The following is a 25,351-nucleotide window of genomic DNA, read 5'->3' as shown; positions in this document are numbered from 1 at the left end:
CCTGAGCCGAAGGCAGTCGCTTAACCAACTGAGCCACCCAGGTGCCCTACCTCTTGCCTCTGAGGAGAGCAGTTCTGACCAGTGGGAGGCGAAAGTTCATTGCAGCTTTGACTTGCATTTCCTAGAAGATGAGTCATGCTGAGTACCTTTTCCCGTTTGACTATCTTTTTTTGGGGAAAATGCTTATTCAGGTCTTTGGCCCAGTTTTAAATTGTTTTTTGTTTTTGTTTTTTGCTATTGGGTTGTATGAGTTCCCTATATATTTTAGATAGTAACCCCTTATCAGATATGTGGTTTGCAAAAAAAAAATTTTTTTTTAAGATTTTATTTATTTGTCAGAGAGAGAGAGAGAGAGCACAAGCTGGGGGAGTGGCAGGTAGAGGGAGAAGCAGGTTCCCACTGAGCAGGGAGCCCGATGTGGGGCTCAATCCCAGGACTCCGGGACCATGACCTGAGCCGAAGGCAGACACTCAACTGACTGAGCCACCCAGCCACCCTGCAAATATCTTCTCTCATCCCATAGGTCACCCTTTCATTTTGTTAATTCCCTATTGCTGTGCAGAAGCTTTTCAGTTTGATGTAGACGACATGCTTTTACAGGCTGTGTACTTAACTGAACCAGCCCCCAGCTGACAGACACACAGGTTGTCTGAAGTGTTTGTCTGTCTGAGACATGGCTGTGAGGAGCATCTCTGTGCCTAGTTTTTGCATACTCCTCTGATTATTTTCCAGTCTCCGAGTCCTAGAAATAGAATTACTGGGTCAGAGAAGAGGAACTTCAACGCTCCGCTGCCAAACAGCTTTCCCAAAATGTCACATTTCACAGGGCACCATCAGGCCTACAGAAGGCCTGATACCCAGCTGAGCTGTGGTGCCCACATTGCTGGCTGGCTGCATTTTAGGGAAGTAAGCTGTGGTCCCCGTTATTTCTCCTGGCCCACCTAGAACCACCTGTTTTTGTGTACTCTGGGTATGACCGGAAGGTGACTTTTATTCTCCAAATAGCATCTGGAAAAATGAGCTCTGAGAGCCCGGAGACCCATGCAGAGACTTGAGCGAGTACCTTAAGCACAGTGGGTATTCTAAGCTCCTCAAAAGGTCTTTTGACCAATGTACATTTTGTAAAAGTACATGCCCAGAAATGGAAGCGACTATGGAGAAAGTTTGTGCAACCCACGTAGAAGTGTTCCTGAGAGCTGTATTTCCAAAGCATGTTTCTTAGAGCGGCCAGCTCCCAAACCAGCAAACTGCATCAGAAGTACCTGAGCACTTACTAAAGGAACAGATTCCTGGGCCCATCCTGGACCAAGCCAGTCAGAATATCCAAGTAGGGAGCCTGGGAGTCTGCATTTCCCCCCCTCCCCGGGTTGTAAACCCCTGCCTTGGAGCAGTGGCCCCTTGAGGTATTTACTAGGGCCACTCATGCTCGAGGAAGGATTAGACAAAGCGAAACAGGATTATTAGTCAGGACTCTCCTTTGGTTACAGGTTACCGAAACCTAACGCAAACTGGTTTTTGGTTCACAGGATCTCAAGTCTAGAGATAGAGGTAATGCCCAGTATGACCTAACCTAGGCCCTCACGCTGCTGCCGGGAAGCATCCTTCTCCCCAAGTTTCTCCTTCCTCCCTGTTGCCTGCCTTGTCAGTGGATCCCCCGGCGCATGTTCGGCAGGCGCCGACTCCAGAGCCCCGGTCACTGCCCCCAACCTGCTCACCATTGTCCTTGGGGCAGGTGCTACTCAGGTTGGCCACGCCTGGATGCTCCTCTGCTCCCCGCAGAATCAGAGGCAGGGTCAGCCACCTTGACCCCGAGGACTCTGGGGCGGCAGGAGTGGGCTCCAAATGGAATTCTGCGAAGGGAGAAAACGGGTCCATGATTCTGAGGCTTTAGGAGGTCACTGGACATTGGGAGTCTTGAAGTGGGGTGTATACATCTGGGACAACATCCCCCCAACTGGACTGATTGTGGAAACCTCTTTCTCATTTCACTTTGGAAATGTTGCTTTGACTTCTCACCAGCATTCCCCGCCCCCCACTGCATTTCCTCTTCTTTTGTATCTATAGTTCATCTTCTCCTTTTTTTCCCAAACATTGATCTTAAGTTAATCCCCAGCTTGTTGGGGTGACTGGCTGGCCTAACTTCCAGACTGAGGAAGGGGAAAAAAAGCCTATGTTGGTAAGAAGTGCAGGGACCCAGAATCTGGCTGACCTCGCTGCTCCCTTGGCAAGTCATTTCAACTATAGTCTGAGTTCCTGTGACCTCATCTTTCAGAGGAGGCTGGAAGCAGCTCGCACCTCTAGCGATGTCGCGAGGGTCCAAGGAGCACCCCACCCCATGTCACACAGAGTCGGTACTTAGTAGCCCCTCTTCTCACTTTACTATTTCCTGTCAGCACGGCGTGTTCTGTTTAAGAGGTGATGAGACGGCCCCTTTTTTACTTTATTTAACTTTTTATCTTGGAAAATTCCAAACACGGACAACAGCAGAGAAAATAGTGTAATAAACTGTTCTGTACCCATCAGTCAACTTGAGCAATGATCAACTCCTGTTACATCCAGACCCAGCAACTTCCTCTCCACCCTTGGCCTGTTCTGAAGCAGGTCCCACACGCTCTTACTTCACAGGGAGGCCTCTGGAACTGAGGTGTCCCTTAACTCTGTCATCTAGCCGGGGAGAGGGTCATCTTCCACCCCCTGGGGGCGTCTCAGGTTCACCGTCACACATGTCCTGTGGGCAGGCATCACATGTCTCTCTGAAGACCGTACATTCCAGCCGTCCACGTAGGGAGGCAGTGCCCCCCAGGTCAGGGGGCTCTGGGGCAAACCCTGCCTGGAACCACTTGTCAACCGTGCGATTTGGTCAAGTTCCTGGACTCCTCCGAGTCTCTGCTTCCTCATCTGTAAAGTGGGAATACTAGTAGCACCCACCTCCTGGGGTGACTGAAGAGTAAAGGAGCGTCTGTTTAGCACGGGACGCGGTCGTGTTGAATGTTTGGAGAAGACCATCCAGTATCATTGTTTTCATCACTGTGTCCTCAGCTCTGGACCTGTTGATTGTAAAAGGCCTTCAGGCGAACGTTCCTCTGTGTCGTTCTTTGTTCACAGCTTCCTTTCTAAAACCAGTTCATTATTTCCTTGACTCATCTGGTGAAGGCACTTTGCATAAGTGACTGAAGGTCATCAAACTGATGGCAGTCTTCTCGTTCAGGACTTTTTTTAAGGGTTTTTTTTTTTCTCTTTCCATTCCCTTCCCTTCCGTTCCCTTCCCTTTCTTCCCTTCCTTCCCTTCCCTTTCTTCCCTTCCTTCCCTTCACTTTCTTTCTTTCTTTCTTTCTTTCTTTCTTTCTTTCTTTCTTTCTTTCTTTCTTTCTTTCTTTCTTTCTTTTTCTTTCTCTCTCTCTTTCTTTCTTTCTTTCTTTCTCTCTTTCTTTCTTTCTTTCTCTCTCTTTCTTCTTTCTTTCTTTCTTTCTTTCTCTCTTTCTTTCTTTTCTTTCTTTCTCTCTTTCTCTCTCTTTCTTTCTTTTCTCTTTTCTTTCTCTCTTTCTCTCTTTCTCTCTCTTTCTTTCTTTCTCTCTTTTTTCTTTCTCTCTTTCTTTCTTTCTTTCTCTTCTCCTCTCTTTCTTTCTTTTTCTTCTTTTCTCTCTTTCTTTCTTTCTTCTCTCTCTCTTTCTTTCTTTCTTTTTCTTCTTTCTTTCTTTCTTTCTTCTCTCTTTCTTCTTTTTTTCTTTCTCTCTCTCTTTCTTTCTTTCTTTCTCTCTCTCTCTTTCTTTCTTTCTCTCTTTCTTTCTTTCTTTCTTCTCTCTTTCTTTCTTTCTTTCTTCTTTCTTTCTTTCTTTCTTTCTTCTCTCTTTCTTTCTTTCTTCTCTCTCTCTTTCTTTCTTTCTTCTCTTTTTCTTTCTCTCTTCTCTCTCTTTCTTTCTTCTTTCTTTCTTTCTTTCTTTCTTTCTTCTTTCTTCTCTCTTTCTTTCTTTCTTTCTTCTCTTTCTTTCTTTCTTTCTCTTTCTTTCTCTTTCTTTCTTTCTTTCTCTCTTTCTTTTCTCTTTCTTTCTTCTTTCTCTCTTTCTTTCTTTCTTTCTTCTTCTTTCTTTCTTTCTTTCTCTCTTTCTTTCTTTCTTTCTTTCTCTCTTTCTTTCTTTCTTTCTTTCCTCTCTTCCTTTCTTTCTTTCTCTCTTTCTTTCTTTCTTCTTTCTTTCTTTCTTTCTTCTCTCTTTCTTCTTTCTTTCCTCTTCCTCTTTTCTTCTCTCTCTTTTCTTTCTTTCTTTCTTCTTTCTTTTCTTTTCTTTCTTTCTCTTTCTTCTTCTTCTTCTTTCTTTCTTTCTTTCTTCTCTTTCTCTTCTTTCTTCTTTCTTTCTTTCTCTTTCTTTCTCTTTCTTTCTTTCTTTCTTCTCTTCTTCTCTTTCTCTCTCTCTCTTCTTTCTTTCTTTCTTTCTTTCTTTCTTTTTTCTTCCTCCTTCCTTCCTTCCTTCCTTCCTTCCTTTCCTTTCTTGCTTTCTTTCTTTTTCTTTCTTTCTTTCTTTCTTTCTTTCTTTCTTTCTTTCTTTCTTTCTTTCTTTCTTTCTTTCTTTCTTAGCTGCGCACCCAGTGTGGGGCTTGAATTCACAACCCTGAGATCAAGAGTCACATGCTCTGCCGACAGCCAGCCAGGCGCCCCTCCTTCAGGAGTCTTGATTTTCAGCGCTAAGCTCATATAAATGTGTCCTCCTCTGCAGTCCTGCTTGGCTGGCAAGGGAATTCTGGGTGTTTAGCCCCTGTGACCATCACTGCCTGGCATATGAAGTGCTACAGACAGAGGGTGGGCACAGAGTGACCACCCTTTTCCTGCTTCCTATAGAAGCAAGCACGTGTAATCCCCGAAGGCATACTCAGTTACCCAGTCATTGGCAAAATGTAATAAAACCCAACAACCTCTCCAGGTCTTGCTGATGAGTAAAATGTACCCAGAAAAAAAAATGTTAGTCTGCAGGAATGTTATAAAGTGGCATTGAACCTAGTTGCAAACAAAAAGAAATTAAAATGGCGATTGTAAGGTTTTCACTGGCTGTGGGAGACATCTCTCCTCACTGTTACAAAGGAGAGTTTCAGTGCCCTCCTGGAAGGTCTTCATAAATCCCTTGGCTCCAGGGTTTTTCAGTCCACCTAAAAAAACACGCTCATCTCTTTGGAGATGTTTCCGAAGGCCCCTGACCCAGATGTGGCCACATCGGTGTGCAGACTTCACAAGTTGATGAGTCAGTTTCTATCCGATGCTGCACAGGGAAAACTTTTTGGTCTCTGGTTTTCACAACGGATTTGTAGGGATTTCAATAAATATGTTTTCGGGGCTTTGAAACTTTTAAATCCAGGCTTTGTCGTGGTTAATGAAACATTTCCTATTAAGATGCAGCTGTTCCCTGCCCCCAAGAAGCTGCATGAAGAAGGACGTGGAGCTAATAGAGTCCTTCAACCCTTGGTTACATAAAAGACCAGTCACAGAGATTCAAACCAGTGCCCCTGCCACCCAGGCTGTACATTATTTATATTTCTCTTACGTCATTTTAACTGCCTAGGGGATTTGAATCTAGTCAGTGTGGTAAATTGAAGCCAAATTATACAAGAATATAGCCCCCTGAAGAATTCCTAACCCTTCCCATTCCTTGCAGAACACTGAACTTGGGCATAACAGCCAAAGTGTGGTCAGGGAGGGCCTACCTTCTTACAGATCTTCATTTTTTCAAATGAAAGAGTGCACGGTTTGTAATGTTATAGAAGGAACCAAAAACTTTGTGTCACGGTTTTCTACAGCTGAGTTCACATAGGACAAAGTTTCGTCTTCTAGCTTCATCATTTTCTTTTCCTGCAGGACTTTGGAGCATCGTGTTGGGGCATTGCCCGTGTGTCACATGTGTTCCCTGCTTACTTGTGGCTATTGTTTCTATTTAGCTTGCAGAGCAATCTCTGTTTAATCCTGATAGCTTTTTGCGGTGAATTAATAGTCGTGTCACCACTTAGTTCTATAAATGTAAGCAGAGGGTATGGTTGGCCTGGCAAGTGCTCACATAATGGACACTCAGCAAATGTTGGTCAGATGAGTGAATGAATGAATGAATGAATGATGGTCTTTGGTCATATCTGGCACAAAGACAACAAGGAAAGTAGAATCTCTGACATTATTATTTGATCTCACAGTAATTAATAGTAGCCCTAAAGTTTTTGATAGATTCAGGAACTTTAGTGTTATTTAGGAATATTTAGAGAGGAATAAACAATCACTTAATTTTTTTAAAAAAACTTTTTGGCAAAGTTTCTATTTATTTATTTGACACAGAGAGAAAGCCCAAGCAGGGGAAAAGGCAGGCAGAGGGAGAGAGAGAAGCAGACTCCCCACTGAGCAGGGAGCCGACGAGGGGCTCGATCCCAGGACTGGGGTCATGACCATGACCTCAGACACTTAACAACTGATCACCCAGGTGCCCCATCACTTAACTTTTACATGTGCATATCTTTGGGCCCACCAAATGTACTTTTAGGAGTATGCCCTACAGAAAAACTCACACAAGTGTACCATGATGTGCATATGGAAAGGACAATTACTGCAGCATATTTTCCAGATAATGAAAAATGAAAACAACCCTAATGTCTGTTGATAAGAGATGGGATAAATAAAATAAGGCACACCTCCACTTAGTAGTCATTAAAAAGTGAAATTGGCCAACGTTTCTTGACTCAAAAAGCATGTAGAGGTTTTGTTATTAAAGGGAAAGGGACAAGTTGCAAAACAAGATGTAAAGCATGAGCTCGTTTCATTCATAATAATTTAGGTACTCATACATGCCTAGCAAAAGTCTGAAAGACCAGGCCCCAAATGCTTAACGACATTGACTTCTGAATGGTGGGATTGGGAGAACTTTTTACTTCCTACTTTGTACCTGTAACCCCATATCAGCAGGGGTCTCTGGTACCAGCTGGAACCTGGCCTCTGGTCCATGGCAGTCAGAGTTTTGGGGCTACCCTGGGGGCTCCTGTGTGTGTGTGTGCAGACTCTGTCTACCCCATGTCATTCCAGACCTGACACTCAGCTCGTTCCTCAGTTTCCACAAAAACACAAAGCCCACTCACGCAAGACAACTTTCTTGAAAATTTGGGAATCATCAGAAAGAGACACATAACTGCATTTCACAGCAATTTACCTAAAACTCCTTTTAGACCTTCCTCCCAGTCCTGATGATCACCCTGACAGGGGCTTCCTTGCTGGCCTTCATCCCGCGCAGGACTCAGTGCTCTGCCCCCCCCCTCTTTCCTGGCATACCCCCAGGAACTCCACATTCTCCCTGTGTTAGCCATGGTAGTTTGGCTCTTCTTAGCTTCTGTTTCCAAACCTGCAATATAAGCCCATCTCGAGGGACTTTAAATGAAAAATGTCCCATTTAGTGGTTTCCACCCTCCTTAGAAGATAGTTGTGGTTATATGGGGAGGGGGGCTCATAATAGACATTTCTGTAATATTCTAATTTTCTTAGCTACAAGCATGTGGCTTGCATTGCTTTTGTATCTAGAACAAAACCCAGAAAGATAAACAAACAAATCCTCCCAAAGCCGTTTGTGCTAATCTTGTGGCTAAACCATGGTCCCAGCTGGGATGGAGGGCCCGTGGCCAAGCAGTGCAGCCTTCCCCATACAAGGAGGAGAAATCTGAGCCAGTGGTCATGGGCACAGTGTCTGCCCCGATAAAGACCCCATGGGAATTTGGAGATTTGCACCTTGAAAAGAAGCCCTCAGTATGTCGGATTTGCTCTGAAACAGGAATATCAGAGTTATTTCTGTGGCCCACTGTTTAGGGAGGCCTTCCTGGTCAGCTGAGAGCCCCTACACCAGTGAGCAGTGTGTCCCCCTGCAGAGAGATCAGGGCAAGACAAAATGATTTCTGTTGTTCACACTGTAATGCATTTAAAGAAAGAAATCCCCAAATGCCACGCAGCCGCTAAAAAAGAACGCAGGGGGTGACAGTACCATAATAACTCGAGCACCACCAGCAGCAACCGGGCCTTCTCTCTGGCGCTCTCACGGCACGCCCAGTTTTATGCCAACCCTGCTGGTGTTTAATCCTCTTGCCAGGGAGATGCTTCCTATAGTCTCCATTTTACAGATGGGGACGTGAGGCTTCCCGTGTTCTGTTTCTACATGTGCGCTTTAGTGCGAACAAGGAAGAAACCCGAAAGTCGCGACATTGAACACTGGTGATTGCTGAGGGGTGGGGCATTACAGGGCATTTCTCTTTATATCTCTTCTCTCCTTATATATCTTTGCTTAATTTTTTATAACAAGCATGTATGAATCTTGTTGGTTTGATGATTATAACGGGAATAGATCATAGTGAGGGTAGAAAATGTGTTTTAAAAAATACTAGTGTTGGGGCGCCTGGGTGGCTCAGTCGTTAAGCGTCTGCCTTCAGCTCAGGTCATGATCCCAGGGTCCTGGGATCGAGCCCCTCATCGGGCTCCCTGCTCCGTGGGAAATCTGCTTCTCCCTCTCCCACTCCCCCTGCTTGTGTTCCCTCTCTCACTGTCTCTCTCTCTCCTCTCTCTCTGTCAAATAAATAAATAAAATATTTTTAAAATACTAGTGTTATTTGCTTTGGTACTTGCCTGTGCCGTGGTTTCACCTCCTATTATTTTTCTTTCTTTTGACAACTTTACTGAGATATATCACCTACCATACAATTCATGCATTTGAAATGGCTTTTAGTTTGTTCACAGAGTTGTGCAGCCATCACCACTGTCTAATCCCAGAGCATGTTTATCACCCTAAAAAGAAACCCCACACCCATTAGTGCACTTAATACGGTGACCCCTTAGTAGTCCACTCCCCCACCCCCACCCCCCCCCAGCTCCCGGCAACCCACCAGTCTCCTTCCTGCCTCTATGGATTTGCCTGTTCTGGACATTTCATATTGATGGAATCATGCACTATTTGGTCTTTTGTGACTGTCTTCTCTCTCGGAGCATCATGTTTGCAAGGTGCAGGTGTCCTGAAGTCATCCTTCCTCTTTATAACTGAATAATATTCCGTTCATTCATGTGGATATGCCACATTTTATTTTTTCATTCATCAAATGATGGACGTTTGGGTTGTTTCCACATTTTGGCTATTATGAGTAATACCGCTATGAGTATTTGTGTACAAGTTTTTGTGTAGAGCTGTGTTTTAATTTCTCTTGGCCTACGTACGTACCTAGGGGTAGAATTGCCATACTCATAACTCCCAACTTCGAGGAACTGCCAGATTGGTTTCTGTTTACTATTTCTTAACTTGGACCAGGCCCTCACCCACGTTTCTGGGTGCAGCTACAAGGAAGCAGGACTTTGAAGAGCTGTGAGCACTTGACTGACAAACCCTCGACTGTGGGTCTGGGACAAGCTGGAGGACTTGCCATTTAGATTTTAAAGCCATTTCCTGGAGTGAGTGCCTGGAAGTGTTTGACACTGGGGCTCCGATGAGGGCCTGGGGGAAGGTCATCGTAAAGGGCCTCGGAACGGGCGGTGTTCTCATTTCTGGGTCAACCTCACCCCAGACAGCAGGGAGAAAGCAAGCACAGGGGCTGAGCCCCAAGGCTGGCCTGACCCTGTGACTGCGTCCAGCGGGCATGGCATGTCCCACTCCTGGAGAAAGGCAGCCGCCATCCAAATATAGTTCCTGGAGGAAGCAAGGAGCAGCTGTGAGTCATGGAGCCGAGCATAAATAGCGGAGGGTGCTCCAGATGTGACTGTGCAGGGAGGCTGCCCGGCCCTTGAGACCTGCTCCTCAGCACCTTCCTCCGCTGCCCGGGGCCCCAGGAGAGGGCGCCAGGTGAAGACCAGCTCCTCATCTGCAGGGGGCGTTCTAGAGGGCACCCTGCGTTGGGGGGTGGCAAGCATAAGAAGGAGGGAGAGTCCTCCCAGCCTGCAAGCCTATGAAACTAGCACAGGAGAAGCCGACCCGCACTGGGAGGCTGTGTATACACTGAGGAAGGCCTCAGTTCAGATGTATTATGTTCCTCTCCGCCTCACAGGGAGGTTAGAAAGCGTAATTACGAACCACAGTGCTCAGGCCATCAGGGGCTTCCTGCTGCTATGGGGGTGAATGACAGAGGCAGAAGTAAAGCAATCCTGGGCAAGGGGACCCAACCCACCAGGAACAGGCCCCTCTTCTGTCACGGGGCCCGCACAGCAGTGCCCGCAGAGGCCCAGGTGCCACGTGGCTAAGTGTGTAGAAGTTTCTAAACCAAGGCAACAAGCTGTTAAAATTAATACCCCACCTTGACAGTTCTACCTTTAATTTGGGCTCCTTCAAATTCTGGGGCTCCTGGAGTTTCGCACTTGGATGGGCAGCATGAGGAGAGCCAGGCCAGTGACTACCCCTTGTCTCCACCCCCCCCGCCGCCACTCCCTCCTTGGCCAGCCTTCAGGCCCATGGAGGGGAGGGGCACACCACTGGTGAGGGTTCCTCTCAGAGGATGACTTCAAGAGGAGCCCTTGCAGGCCCTAGAAGTGGGCTTGGGTTATTCGGGGGAGGGAGTCCTGGGATTCAGGGTTCCCAGAGCATGGTCTATGATAGAGAGCATGACATCTAGTGGGCACCTCCTATGGCCCCAAGACTCCTTTGAGGAGGGGATAGCCAGAGGGGCCCCTCTTGCCTGGATGTTGTGGTGTCACTGCCAGAGAACATATCTCTCTACTGGGGTTGGTTATTCTCAGTTCTATCTGGAAATGCAGGACTATCATCATCAGACTCCTCTGAATTTTCAAGAGAAGTCTGAAAGCTAGATTTCTATAGGAAATCTCCTAATTTTAGAAGTACCACACGAACCAAACAAAGCATGTCAGCAGACTTAGCTCTTGGACTAGCAGTGTGCGTCCTCTGACCTGCCGATAGCACAAGGTCTTCAATGCCTCAACGGAATCCCAACCCACCAGAACTCCCTCAGGACTTCTCAACAGGATCAGAAGGGGTGGCAGGCAGAATAATGACCCCCAAGGGTGTCTATGTCTTAATTCCTGTAACCTGTGAGTATACTACCTTACGTAGCAAAAGGATTTTGCAGGTATGATTAAATTAATCATGGGGAGATTACCCTGGATTATCTGGTGGACCCAGTGTAATCACAAGGGTCTTTATAAGAGGGAGGCCGGAGGTTTGGAGGAGGAGGTATGATAAGGAGACGTCAGAGTGTGGGATGAGGCTGCTGGCTTTGAAGATGGAAGGGCCATGGGCCAAGGGACAATGGCACCTCTAGAACCTGGAAGGGCAACACAAGCAGATTCTCCACTAGAGCTTCCAGAAGGAATGCAGCCTCACCTACACCTGATGTTAGCTCTTCAGACCCGTTTCAGACTTCTGACCTTGAGAACCAGGAGACCAGCTTGTGTGCTTTAAGCTACTCCACCTGTCGCCGGTGGTTACAACAGTGACGGGCCATGTGGAGGGGGCTTGGGGAAGTTTCTCAGGCAGCCCCCGCTCCACTTGTTCCCCCTCATAGACCGGCTGGGTCCTCGCTGGCTGTGCTCCCAGTCTACCTCTTCCCTGAAGCCTTCCCAGGCCCACCTGGCTGAGGGCTCCTCCAGCTCTTGGCGTGGAGCGCCTGCCTTTGGCACTGAATCTGAGAGCCACGGTATCCAAACAGATTAAGCCACTCGAGGGCACTTTAGAAAGTACTGATTCTTGGGCCCGCCCTCCTAAAGCAGTTGAATCTAGGGGTGGAGCCTGGGCAAGGATAGTGATGAAAGCCCCCCAAGGGTTCTTCGAGGGCAGCCAGGGCTGAGAACCAAACCACAGTGACAGAACCTTCCTTTCGGTTCACTCTCTCCGTGTACGTTGTCTCTTCACAGGGCCCAGACCAGGGCTTGGCACCTAGCAGGTGTTTAATAAATATTTGCTGACTGAAAAGTCCTAGAGTGCAGGGCTGTTCTTGTCATCAGTAAGTGACTTGCCTTCCATTCACCTAGCATGAAACCAAATGTTCGGTAACCGCTAGTAAACTGAACTAAATGAACTAGGGTAGCAAGTGGTTATTCTAAATAAGCCTTTTGTATATTTTAAGAAGAATTCTCCCATGACCTCCCTTGTGGCTGCATTGTGTGCTTTGCTTTGTTTTGTTTCCTTTCTTCCTTCTCTGGGCCGCTACAACGCGCCTTTCTACTGAACATCCCAAGCCTGGTCCCGATTCTTTTTGGAATAAGTATCCCCTCTGCCGAAGCTCTGTGGTCTAAGAGCAGTTGTTCTCAAAGAGGTGGCTCCCCCAAGCCAGCAGTATTGGCATCACTTGGGGACTTGTTAAGAAAGGCAGAATCTCGGCCCGCCCTCCCCCCGACTCACTGAATCAGAAACTCTGGGGGTGGGACCGGCAGTCTGTTTTAATAAGCCCTCCCGGTCATGTTGACCCGCTGACAAAGCTTGAGAACCCCTGCCTTGAAGCCATGCTTCTCAACCCTGGCCGTACGTTCAGATCCCCTGAGGAACTTTTAAAAAATATGACTGCTCATACTCCACCCCAGATGAATGAAATCAGGATCTCTGGGAATGGGGCTCAATGTCCAAAGCTCCTCAAGTGCATCAAATGAAGCCCAGCCTTAGCAGAGGAAGGGCCAGTGTGAGAATGCCAATAAAGGCAGGGCTGAAGCCAAGCAGAGCGCTCTGGGCAGGGCAATGGGAGCCCCCGCTCCTCCGGAGTCGGCTTCACACTGGGGCATGGGGAAGGCTCGGAGCGTTCCATTCTGTCTCCAAGGCTCCTCTCCCAAGCGTGAACTTTGTTTAGACATGTAGCAAAATCTGCCTTTTCAACTAACGCTTGCAAAGGAGGCTCGGGAAAAAAATGTCAATGATGCCAACACTGCCAGCTCTATGCTTTCTGAGCAGTGATTCTTGATCAGTCGCACGGGAGAAGAGAGTAAGAGGTGAATCACCTGCTCAGTGGTTTGTGCTGAGAATGTTCACTGAGATCTCTGGAACACTCTGGGTATGAGTAACTCCCACTTTTGAGTTCCTTTTTCTTATCTTTGGGTTTAGTCTTCTATTTCTAAATTGAGTTAAATCATGTGTTACATTTATAATTTATATATATCATGTGTATTATTTATGTAATTATAAGTTATAAATATACTTTACAATTTATATTATAATTACATATATCGTAATTAGCAAAGGTATAGGAAGTATAATAATCCCAAGAGTATTTACTGCTTTTTGAGAGCTTACCGTGTGTTAGGCATTAATGTTTACCACCTTAAATACATTGTCGCAGTAAACTTCAAAACTCCCGTTACCCCTTTTTTCAAGATGAGGAAATTGAGAAGTTCAGATAGAAAATGGGAGAGTCAGGATTTGAACCTAGGTCTATCATCAATGATCATACTTTTAGCCCTAGTCTCTACTGGCTCATAGTAAATAGTAGCACATGTTTATAATACAATTATAATTAATATAGTACAAAATGTAAATAATATGATACTGGATAGTGTTTTATTTATACATAAAATTACACATAATTTAACTCTCAGTTGTACATAATATAACTCAATAAATGCTCTACATGAAAATGTTACCACTTAAAGGTACTTATATAGTATCAATTAAAGTTCATTCGATTCTGTAACCAATGATGTTATGTCTAAAGACCATTCCTAGAATGTTACATTGAAAATATATGGCTTCTTTGAAAATACTAGGTGATTAAAAAAAAAAGAAAATACTAGGTGATTACTAAGATACGTGTTAAAGGGAAAAAAAAACAGGATACAAAATTATATACATACATGATAAGAGTTTTGCAAAACATATACATATATATTTTGTATGCATGGGGTGGGGAAATGGAAAGAAAGTTCGTCAAATCTTTCACAGAAATTACGGTTGGATGGTTGGACTGCAAGAGACTTTTATTTTCTTCTTGATATGTGGGGCCAGACCAAGACACTAGAATGCCCCAGACAAGCTGATATTTAGTGTAGCTTCAAACGGACGCTCTTCCCGATTTTTGTTCTCTGAAATTTAGTGGAGAGGGAGAAATTGGTTGCCTATTGATAAATGTGCACAAATACAGATTCAATTCCTGATTTATTCCTACAGACCAAAGCAGAGTTCATGTTCTGGGGGAAAAATATTTCCTACTTTTCTGTGGCTCTTATTCTCTCTTTTTGTAAAATTCCAAGCCCCACAATTTATTAGGAAGCATATCAGTTTAAAATGCAGATATTAAAATAAATTACTCATTTCTAGCCCTTTGCCAGGTGTAGCTCAGGTTTCTGAATTTCAGCTGACTGCAGCGTGCATAGTACAAAAATACTGCACAGAGTGTGGTGGATGGCAATGAGGAGGGGTTTTGTTTGTTTTTGTATTTCTCCCTTTCTTGCATTCTGGCGGTTCCCTAAGGAGACCCATGTGGAGACCTGCATTAACTGGCATCACATTTCCTTTTGAATCCATAGACAGGTCAGCACCCTTTTCTCATTCTAGAAAATTTGGAAAATGCATAATGAATTTCCAAACCAGAAAGCAGTCCTCCAAGAAAGAATTGGGAAGTGTTCCCTTTTCTTCTGTTTTTTTGGGAGAGTTTGTGGAGAATTGGTATTTTTTAAGTATTTGGTAGAATTCACCAGTGAAGCCATCTGGTCTTTGGCTTTTCTTTGTGGAAGTTTTTTTTTTTTTTTAAGTTTTTTTTTTTTTAAGTAATCTCTACACCCAACATGGGGCTCAACTCACAACCCCGAGATCAAGAGTCGCATGCTCTGCTGACTGAGCCAGCCAGGTGCTCCTCTTTGTGGAAGTTTTTAAAACTACTAATTCAATCTCTTCACTCGTTATAGGTCTATTCAGATTTTCTATTTCTTCTTGAGTCAGTTTTTGTCATTTGTTTCTAGGAATGTGTTCATTTCATCTAAGTTATCTTGTTGACTTGTTGTTCATACTTATTTATTTATTTGGTGCAAAAAGGTGGTTTTATTAAAACATGAGGACAAGACCTGTGGGCAGAAAGAGCTGCCCTCCTTTTTATTTCTGAAAAGTTGGTACTGGCGTCCCCTCTTTCAGTCCCAACTTTAGTAATTTGATCTTTTCTCTCTTTTTTTCTCTTGGTTATTCTAGCTAAAGATTTTTTATCAGTTTGGTTGATCTTTTCAATGAATGATGGCTTCACAGGTGTTCATTTTTTAATTAAACCCCATAAGTTACATGTACTATTTTATATATATATATATATTTATATATATAAAATAGTACACATTGAAAATGGAAAAGAAAAAAAAAAGAAGAAAAGAATCATGGTGCAGTTAATTGAAATTTACTAGGCCCTTGGCCCTATATTTGAGTTTCACATGGAATTATTACTTATTCTTCTAATTTCCAAGTTTGTGAGGATTCTGCCTTCTAAATGAAACTAACCTCTGCTTGACAATGCAAGGAAGTAGTCGATGCACTATGAGATGGGTAGGTAATAGGTGGTAATAATGTAGCAGTGCTGATAGTATTGGAAAACTGGCCGTTGTCTTAGGGTTGCTGTAACAAAGCATCACACACTGCGTGGCTTCAAACAACAGACATGTACCCTCTCACAGGATAAATCCAGTTGTCAGCAGGGCCGTGCTCTCTGCAAAACGTATAGGGGAGAATCCTTCCTTCTTCCTTGCCTCCTCCAGCTTCTGGTGGCCACCAGCAGTCCTGGGCTTGAACTGCATTGCTCCTCTCCCTGCCTCTGTCATCACATGGCGGTCCCTTCCCTGTGTGTCTCTCCCCTCCTCCTATAAGGACACCATTCACAATGGATTAAAGGCCCATCCCACTCCAGTATGATCTCATCTTAACTAATTACGTCTGCCATGGCCCTATTTCTAAATAAGGTCACATTCTGAGGTCCTGGGGCTGAGGACATCCACATCTCTTCCTTGGGGGATATAAGCAACCCTCAACAGACAGGTTTTCAGCTAACTGTAAACATTTGTCTGTTACTATCCAATTTTTAGAAGTATATCAAAATGTCTTTCCTTCCTTTAAAAAAAATGTTATTTATTTATTTTAGAGAGAGAGAGCAGAGGAGGGGCAGAGGGGGAGGGAGAGGGACAAGCAGACTCACTCCCTGCTGAGCATGGAGCCCACCACAGCGCTCGATCTCACGACCCTGAGATCACGACCCGAACCAAAACCAAGAGTTGGACACTCCACCGACTGAGACTGAGCCACCCAGGTGCCCCGAAAGTGTCTCTCATGCTTACTGTGGTCTTTTTTTTTTTTTTTTAATAACCTCTTCCCTAGATTGAAGATATGTTTAACGAAATCAGATTTAGTGAGTATGTGGACACTGGAAAGCTAATTGACAAAATCAACTTACCGGATTTCTTCAAAGTTTACCTCAATCACAGACCACCTTTCGGTAACACCATGAGTGGCATCCAGCAGAGCTTTGATGTTCTTGGTTTTACCAATTCAAAAGGAAAGAAGGCCATACGAAGAGAAGATTTCCTGAAACTGCTTCTAACGAAAGGTAAATCCATAAATAGGGAGTATCTTGTCACATCATTGGGCTGTTGCCACTGGAGCTGAGCTGTTTTTGGGGAGGCAGACCCCCTGGCATCTTTAATCGACGGTGTGTGGGGGGTTCTGCTTCCCCAGAAACCATGGCTTCAACCATGAGGGATGCCACCTGCTGATCCGCAGAGCTGGTAAACAGGGGGTGACAGGAAGGGTGCCATCCTGGGTCCCTAAGAATGTGATTTATGTCCCAACTTGCTGAACCCCTGTCAGATTCAGTGTCCTCACTTGTAAAAGGAGGGTGAAAGTGCTAGCCCACAGTCTCACTGGGCTGTTATGACATTGGGATGCAAGGGTGAGGTAAAACCACACCAAAGTAAAATTTCCCAATTTTTACCTACTGTTTCCCTCATTATTGTATGTGAGGAAGTCAGGTAGGCTTTTCTCCCTGGACAACGATTGCTCTTGGTCAAACCGGTGGTTCTAGCGTCAGGGAAGGTGAACTGAAGCCAAGTGCACTTTCTATCAGAAAGTTGTCTTATTTCTCCGCACACACCCCGACAGCTTTCCCCTCCTAGGAGCACCATTCTTAACCCCCATATGGGGAAGGATTTGTGACAGTGACACGGGACCCCGTAGATTGTTTTTGTGTCTCAAGAAAAGGAAATCGCGGGATAATTCTCTTTAAGACCTTGGAACGATGATGCTAAGCTCTGACATGATGTGTCGTCCCAAGAGCTGAATGGACACTCTTCCCTTCACGATATTCAGGTGAGCACATGACCAAAGAGGAGATGGGCGACTGCTTTGCTACCCTGTTTGGACTGAATCCTGAGGGGTGGAGATCTGAGCCAGCGGCCTCCTCTGTCAAAGGTACTGGGGCTGGCTCTGTGTGGGCATGCCGCCGCGGCTCACTCATTTGTTGGAGACCTAGGTGCGTTTATTTCCCTTGACTGGTGCAGGCCGCTCTCCTTAATACCGCGCACACAACAAAGCAAGTGTGCTGGGGACCCAACATGAATAAGTTATGAAAGGACCAGCGAGCCGTGGTCGTATCTGAGAGATGAAAACGTTTGTTACCATGTGCCGTCCGTCCTTTGTGCCTTCTGCTTTTCTGTTCCCTTTATTACCCGGACCCGGTCCCCACCTTTGCGGCTGGGCTGCATGACCACTAGGAGAGAACATACAGCTTGGAAGGTGTCTCGGGAGAGGCATTGTTGAGAGACTCGAGTAAGGACAGGGCAGTGAAGAAGCACAAGCCCGGCTTTGAGCTGCTAGTGTTTGAAAGTTCCTAAAGCCGCTCCTCCTCTCCTCTCCTGCCGGAGGATTGCCCACCTCCCTCTTTAGTCCACTGGAGGGAGGAAAATGGGCCTTGTGAATTTTAAGTTCCGAGAAACCAGTCTAAACAGCTCTCTCGAGGGGCGCATGTGTGGCTCAGTTGGTTAAGCGTCTGCCTTCGGCTTGGGTCATGATCCCAGGGTCCTGGGGATTGGGCCCCGCGCGTCGGGCTCCCTGTTCAGCGGAGAGTCTGCTTCTCCCTCTTCCCTCTGCCCCTCTCCCTGCTTGTGCTCTCGCTCTCTCTCGGAAATAAATACATAAAATATTTTTTAAAAATTAAAAAAACAAATAAACAGCTTTCCCGGGCCTGCAGGGGTGTCTCCACTGCCAAGCCCCAGACGCTGCCCAATGCCCCGCAGTGGTGAAAGCCTGCCACCATTACTGACCCCTCACCAGACTTCATTCTCCCTCTGCTTGCTTGCTTGCTTTCTTTTGTAAAGCAACCCCATGAAGGCTTCAGATAGCTGGAGGTGGCTATTTTCCTTTTTTTTTTTTTAAGATTTTATTTATTTATTTGACAGAGAGCACAAGCAGGGAGAGAGGCAGAGAGAGAGAAGCAGACTCCCCACTGAACAGGGAGCCCAAAGCGGGGCTCGATCCCAGGCCCCTGGGATCGTGACCCGAGCTGAAGGCAGACGCTTAACCAACTGAGCCCCCCAGGCGCCCCCTCCCTCTGCTTTCATTGTTCATCCCCAGTTTCACATTAAACAGGGTTTCTGAACTCAGACAGTTCTAGACTCCAGTTTCTGGTGGATCATTTCCAGCCTGCAAACTCCCCTACCCCATTCCTTGTGTACTCGGGACCTCAGAATGTAACGCTCCCAAGTGTTGCACATAAATCAACCATACCATGTGGTTAAGGCTTTCCAGTGAAGTTCACAGAGATTTGGTAACAAGCTCCAAACCGTAAAGAAGGGATTTCAGCCAATTTCCACCCAGGGGTTTTTAAGGACTCCCAGCCAAGCTGTAGCACAAAGCACCTCTCACTTTTGTTTAGCATCCGTTCCTTGTATTTTTTGGAAAACGCTTCTTAGTTAGAAACCTAATCGTTATGAAGGCATTTGTTTTCTTTTCTTGTTTGGCTAGGTTCAGAAATCTGCTTTGAAGAAGAACTTCCAGACGAAATCACTGCAGAAATATTCACGACAGACATTCTTGGCCTAACCATTTCACAAGATTTCAGACAAGATCCTACGGTCAGTGAAGTTGTACGGAATGTTTGAAACACAAAGGACTTTGTGTGTGCGGGGTTTTTTTCTTTCTTTTTTTTTTTCTTTTCCAAGAGGCACTGCTTTCCCTGCATTTCCCTGCATGTCCCTGCCCCCACTCTAATCTTTGGAACATTTAGACATTAAAAGCAAATTTCGGCTAAGCAATGGAATTCACAAAGTTGGACATTCCACTGTTTCTGAAATAAGAAAGTGGGTGGAGGCAAGAAACACATGGTAGCTGGATGTACGTGGTGGCTGGGTATCCTGGCCCGTCTCTCTGCCTAATCTAAGGCAGTGCTACCAGAGCGGCGTTGAAAAGGACCTGGAGGTGGGCTGGTCCTGGGGGCAGAGAGGGCCTCCACCTGCAGCAGGCCTTCCTAGGGACACGTGTGGCCTTATTCCCTGCCCCTCAAGTGCCACCTGGACGCTTGACCTCATGTGGATCACCCCTGCCTGAGGTTTGACTCAGGGGGAGGGGGGAGCTGGGTGCTCTGGGCTCCTGAGAGTCCCTGCTCGTGGCTTCTCATCAGCAAAACACCTAAGCAGTTGTGTGTGGTCGTTATGAAGAGCATCACTGGCCATGCTTAACCCCGGCGGCAACTGCCAGAGAAAATGCAAAAAGGCACCCCTGGGGCCCTGTGTGCCTTGCACCTGGACCAGAAACCACCTGGCCAGCCCCACAGAGGGCCGAACTCAGCGACTAGAGTCTGTGAGCCTCCCCCTCCCCCCACACCCCCCAAACCAGCGGGGGAGATTGCTGCCTCATATTCCGCTGGGCTTCAAAACACGTAGCAGGCAAAAAACAGAGCCCAGTTCAGGGGATATTTGGGGAACATTACTGAGTTTTCAGCGGTGTTTTGCCCTTGAGAGTAAAGTACCATCATTGTGTAAACAGGTGAAAGTGCTGGTCTGATTTTAGAGATTTGTTTTTTTGGGGTTTTTTTGTTTGTTTTTTAAAGATTTTATTTATTTTTTGACACAGAGAGAGACAGCCAGAGAGGGAACACAAGCGGGGAAGTGGGAGAGGGAGAAGCGGACTCCCCACTGCGCAGGGAGCCCCATACGGGGCTCCATCCCAGGACCCTGGGATCATGACCCGAGCCGAAGGCAGACACAAAGACTGAGCCACCCAGGCGCCCCTGATTTTAGATATTTGTTATCAGTAATGAGTTCTCACTCAGACGTATGTGCCAAATGTGATTCTCCACACGTACTCAGTCCATCACACCCTCCCACCCAAACCAGGTCTTTCCCCAGAGGCCCTGGCATGGGAGATGACATTTCGACTCCCCTAAGGGCCCTTCGTCCTCAGGAGCAGAGTCTGTGTGAGAGAAGTAAATGACAGTGGCACCATCCCTCGTGCACAGAGCCCTCCCGCTGCCTGGCGTCCACTTGGAGGCTGGGCTTCAGTGAGTCTTTGGAACACCCTGGAATGTAGAACAGAACTGTCTACCCCAAACCAGGCTGTGTCACGGTGACCGTGGGACAGACGGCGTGGGCCAGGGTTCCGTGGCACCTGCTCATCGAGTTGTGTCGCCGGGCTTGGCAACCTGGTTTACATTTTGTAAGAACCAAAACAACCAAACCGCCCCCCCCCCCCCCGGCAAGCTTTATGAATCAATTTTGCAGCTGCTAAGGGCTTAGGAGATATATTACCAAGCCGGTTAAAAAGTTCCTGGGGACATTTTAGGGAACAGGAAACTCTCAGATGACTTGTTCTCTTCAAAAATTTACTCAGAATTGGATTCAGTCTGGAGTCCAACCAGAGGCTTCTTTCATTAAATTGGGCACATTCTGCTTTTGTTTTTGTTGACTGCATGTATTGGAATAACTGTCTTGAGCAGAACTGGCCAGTGGTCTGACCCGCTGTGCCTGGACCAATGATCTGGAACCATGGTCACACCACAGCTGAGGGGCTCCCACTGTGCTGAGCCAGCTGCCCTGTCTCCAAGTCCCCCTCCGGGAGGGAGGCCAAAGCAGCAAGGGACAGCAGGCTTCCTGTCAATAGCGTTCCAACCACTCCCAGCCCAGCCTGGCCAGGGGCCCCCCTCCTCACCTTTGGGGCCCCCTTCTGCAGGTGCTTTTGTTCAGGAGTCTCTCAACTTGTTTGACCAATGTGGAGAAGACTTGTGCACCTTTCAGCGCTGGGAGGCCTTTGTCTCCCATCCGCAGCAGGCCCCACTTGCTGGCCACACAGATGGTGGAGGCATAGGACATCAGCGCCCCCATCCAGGGGAGGAAGGGGAGGGCAGCCTTCCTGCAGAGTGAGCAGAGCCCCCAGACTCTCCAACAGTGTGCATGGCCGAGCAGCGACACCAGGAAGGGAGCAAGGAAAGGCCAAAGAAGTATAATCATGGACTTAGGGCCCAAACACTGAACACTGTGATGTTCCTTTGGAAGAACACTGTTTCAGACGGGGCCTCCAGCTACTGACCAACCAAACCATCCTGGTTTGTTGCTTCTAGAGTTCAGGAACCATCAGGAGCCTCCCTGCCCCACCCCACCTCGCCCCCTCTGCTCTAGACCCCAGGGCTCTTCCCCAGCATGGTGAGTAAATTCTTTGCACAGCATCTGCCTTGGAAGCCCATGGGCTTGACTGAGCGTCTCTGCTCCTGCCATTTCAGGACTCCCTGTGTGCCTGTGGGTGTGGCTCGTCTCTGAAACCTGTGTTTCCTCCTGGAACAGCTCCTGGCTGGTTGAGAGGATTAAAGGAGAGGGTGCAAGTAAAGCGTTACCAGCATAAGGCAGAGCTCAAAATAGGACAGCAGCTATTATTACAGGACAAACTGCACAGAGACCTGGGGAGGCGGTTGATGAGCACTAACTGTCTCTAGTTCCAAAGTTTTGGCTTCCTTAGCGCTTGCCTAGATAAGGGTCTCTGCTAGCTTTGACAAAGGGCCCTCAATAGTATCTGTGGAATGACTGGACAGATGCACTTGGAGCTCTTTAAGAGCTGGCTTTGCTTTCAAATAAAGTCAAACGCCAGGTGCTGCCAGGCTCTCTACATCGGGGTCAGCCGACTTTCTCTATAAAGATCCAGAGAGTAAATATCGAGCCTCTGCAGGTCAAATGGGCTCTGTCACAATCCCTGCCTTGGCCATTGGAGTACAAAGGCAACCACAGACAATCTAGAAATGAATGATTATCACTGCATTCCAATCATGTTTACTTGCGGACACTGAAATGGGAATTCACGATAATTTCCATATATCATGAAATCACCTTCTTTTGATTTTTTTTTCAACCATTAAAAAATGTGAAAACCATTCTTAATTTGCAAGCCACATTTGTCCCTCGGGCTGTAGGCCACTCTACCTCCGAGGCCAGGATCACTCATCCCAACAGATTTTTATGAACACAGTGCATCTTTACAACTGACCTGACCGGTGCTCTTCAAACCTGTCAAGGTCGTGACAAGCAAGACAGGACTGAGAGACCATCACAGGCTGGAGGAGACTAGGGAGACATGGTGGAGAAAGGCAAAACGGGCTCCCAGAACGGATTTCCAGAACAGGAGGAGGATGTTGGGGAAAGCATGCAATCCAGGTGAGGTCTCTAGTATAGTTACCAGCATCATACCCATGTTCATTTCTTAGTTTTGATCACAAGATAGTGGTTAGATAGCGTATACACACCTGGGAAGCTGGGGGAGCGGTCCCTGGGAACTCTCTCTTCTACCTTTGCAACTCTCCTATTAATCTAAAATTATCTTGGGGCACCTGGGTGGCTCAGTCGGTTAAGCGTCTGACCCTCGTTTTGACTCAGGTCATGATCTCAGGGTCGTGAGATCGAGCCCTGCATCAGGCTCCATGCTCAGCGGGGAGTCTGCTTTAGATTTTCTCTCTCCCTCTCCCCTTCCCCACACTTTTTCTCTCTCTCTCTAAAATAATAAATAAATAAATCTTTTTAAAAATCTAAAATTATCTCAAAATTAAAACTTAAAAAAAAGAAATCTGCACCACCTTTCTGACTGAGTCACCCCTGAATTGTTTCCGTGATCTGCCCTGCACCTCTCCATTCTCAAGCAAACACTCCTGAAGCCAGTCAGGGCCGGCTGTCACCCCACTTGCTGTCTATCCTCTGCAAACATGAGCCTCTGCTGCGCTTCCAGGCAATGCAGACAAGAAGGGTCTTTTTTTTAAAGATCTGTGTCCTTAAGCCACAGCTACCCTCAACACTAGTGTTTTCAGCCTGAACACGTTCTTTAGAGATTTGGCCAACAGTTCCCCTGCAGGCAGCTGCTTCCAAATCGACTGTAATAAATAGATACAGGGCACTGGGAATCAACAGCAAGTTGCCACCCTACTCGTATGTCATAGAACTACCTTCTGCTAGCTTAGCCTAAAGGAAAAAAAACCAAAATACAAAAAACAACGCAGGGTCTCCTGGTTGGTTCGGTCAGTAGAGCGTGTGACTCTTGATCTCGGGGTTATGAGTTCGACCCCCACACTGGGGGTAGAGATTGCTTAAAAATAAAATCTTAAACAACAACCCAGGTTGATGTGCCATTCTTCAATGGCAGTGCAATACGGAGTATAAGGACCGATTGACCTCACAGGACAGCTAATAGGGGGGTCCCTGTGCCCTTTAGCTTGTTATCCTGAGCTGCTGATCGATGCGGCAGGCCTCCTGCCTTTCTAGGTCACAATGGGTACTTACCAGTGCCCAGGTGAGAGGCACCAGGCCCAGAAGGATCACCGGCCACTGCCGGTACTGCTGCTGTTCTTGGTGGTTTGCAATGACCAGTGGTGCGGCGGGGGAGTTCAACACCAGGGACGTCGCCACGGCATGCGGTCGTCCCAAGTCCTTCACGTTTTCTTGTTTTGTTGATTGGAAGTCACAAACCACATCAGTGTAAACATGGTATTTATTTTTGTATATCTTACTCTTTAAAGCAAGCAGGGGTGCTTTCTTTGGGAGGGAAACAAGTTTAGTACACCCTCCTCGCCAGCACTTCAAACAACACAGAAGCGCGTGCTGCAAGGGGCCAGTCCCCCGGCCCGCCGCCGGCCAGCACGCCTGCCCTGGAGCAGGGAGCTGTGAGCAGTGCCGCGGCCCTGGGGTCTGAAGCACCGAGGGCACATCAAGTGCAGCCTCCAGCACGAAGGAGTTAGGGGGCCGTGGCAAACTCAAAGCACACCGTCCTATTGAAGGGGCTGACTGCTGCCTGGCTTCTCCTCTCCGAGTGTCTGAGCTCTTCATAGATGGGCTTCGCCCATCCATTTGTCCATTCATGAATTCAGCCAATAGTTCCTGTGCGCCAGCACTGGGTATGCAGTGCTGAGCCAGACAGGCGTGGCCATTGTCTTTAGGGAGCTCACGTGAAACAAACACATAAAGTGTCATTACAGATTGCGCTCGGAGTCCTAAAGAAAAAGCCCAGGCCCTGTGACATGGAATATCAAGAGGGGAATGTGCTTTACTTAAGATGGTTGGGAAGGGTCTCTCCGAAGACAAGACATAGATGTTGAGAGCCAGTCATGGAAAGAGATAGGGGATAACATTCCGGACAGAGAGGACAGTGTGTACCAAAGCCAGCAGCATTCAGTGACCACAGAGGGGGATGTAGGCTCAACACGACGTCCTCAAGGGTCTAGAAGTTTCCCCTATATGATTCTTCCTCGTGAGTCTGGGTAGGAATGTTTTCACGTGAACTGTGAGCAGGAGGAATGGAGGCTAGCCGGGTCTCCCAAATGGGAGATCTGGCCACTCCCGTTTCTTTATATCCAGAGTCTTGGTGTGAGATTGAGGATCCCAGGAAAGACTATCAGTAAGTCATGTGTGGAGCCAGCCCTGAAGCTGACATGTTCTTTTATATGACACAAGCCAAAGGTGGAAATGCTCACAGCTGGCTCCAGCTTCATAAACCTTACATCCTGAGTTGGCATCGCTTCATCTTCCATAGTTTTCCAGAGATTTCAATATCTTAAAAAAATGGAACCACGGTTTTCTCCGCGATCTTGTTCCCTCATACACAATCTACCCTCCCCCTAGTCGCTGCTAATTGCCAGAAGGCAGCCAGCTATGTGGGAAAGCGTCAGCAAATGCATGCCACTCACCCCTTCCTCCGTGTCTGGTTGGCCACCTCTACCTTTTCGACTTCTTTACAATAAATGAGGGAATGGCCATAACTGGTCGCCTACAGATCCTCTTACTAAGTGACCTCAGTGTCAACACAGCCTGGTAAGCCCTAGATACAATGTGGCACAGAGCCTGGTTCTTGCCCTTAAGAAGGTTACATTGTAATGAGGGAAACACATGTCCATGATAATTACAGTACCTCATGATATGATATAGGGGCATCTAGAGCAGATGGGGTGGGAAGGAGGAGGA

The 25,351-nt window shown here is 46.8% G+C and overlaps 1 protein-coding gene across 6 annotated transcripts in view; it reads left to right on the top strand.

The window, feature by feature from the left end:
- The window catches only part of CFAP251 (cilia and flagella associated protein 251), a 66,275-nt gene extending 46,885 nt beyond the window's left edge, over positions 1-19,390 (top strand). For 5 of the 6 annotated variants that reach the window (XM_035724092.1, XM_035724091.1, XM_035724093.1 and 2 more), the window contains 3 exons: positions 16,254-16,482; positions 17,241-17,342; positions 18,894-19,390. In XM_035724092.1, the coding sequence (XP_035579985.1) occupies positions 16,254-16,482; positions 17,241-17,342; positions 18,894-19,030 (468 nt within the window). In that variant the 3' untranslated portion in view covers positions 19,031-19,390. Of the gene's footprint in view, positions 1-16,253; positions 16,483-17,033; positions 17,343-18,893 lie in introns of all 6 variants that reach the window. The other variant, XR_004819629.1, reaches the window with a different exon arrangement.
- The last annotated feature ends 5,961 nt before the right edge of the window (positions 19,391-25,351 follow it).

Source organism: Zalophus californianus, chromosome 14 (assembly GCF_009762305.2).
Source record: "Zalophus californianus isolate mZalCal1 chromosome 14, mZalCal1.pri.v2, whole genome shotgun sequence".
Lineage (NCBI taxonomy): Eukaryota > Metazoa > Chordata > Mammalia > Carnivora > Otariidae > Zalophus > Zalophus californianus.
This window is presented reverse-complemented; position numbering and strand designations above follow the sequence as displayed.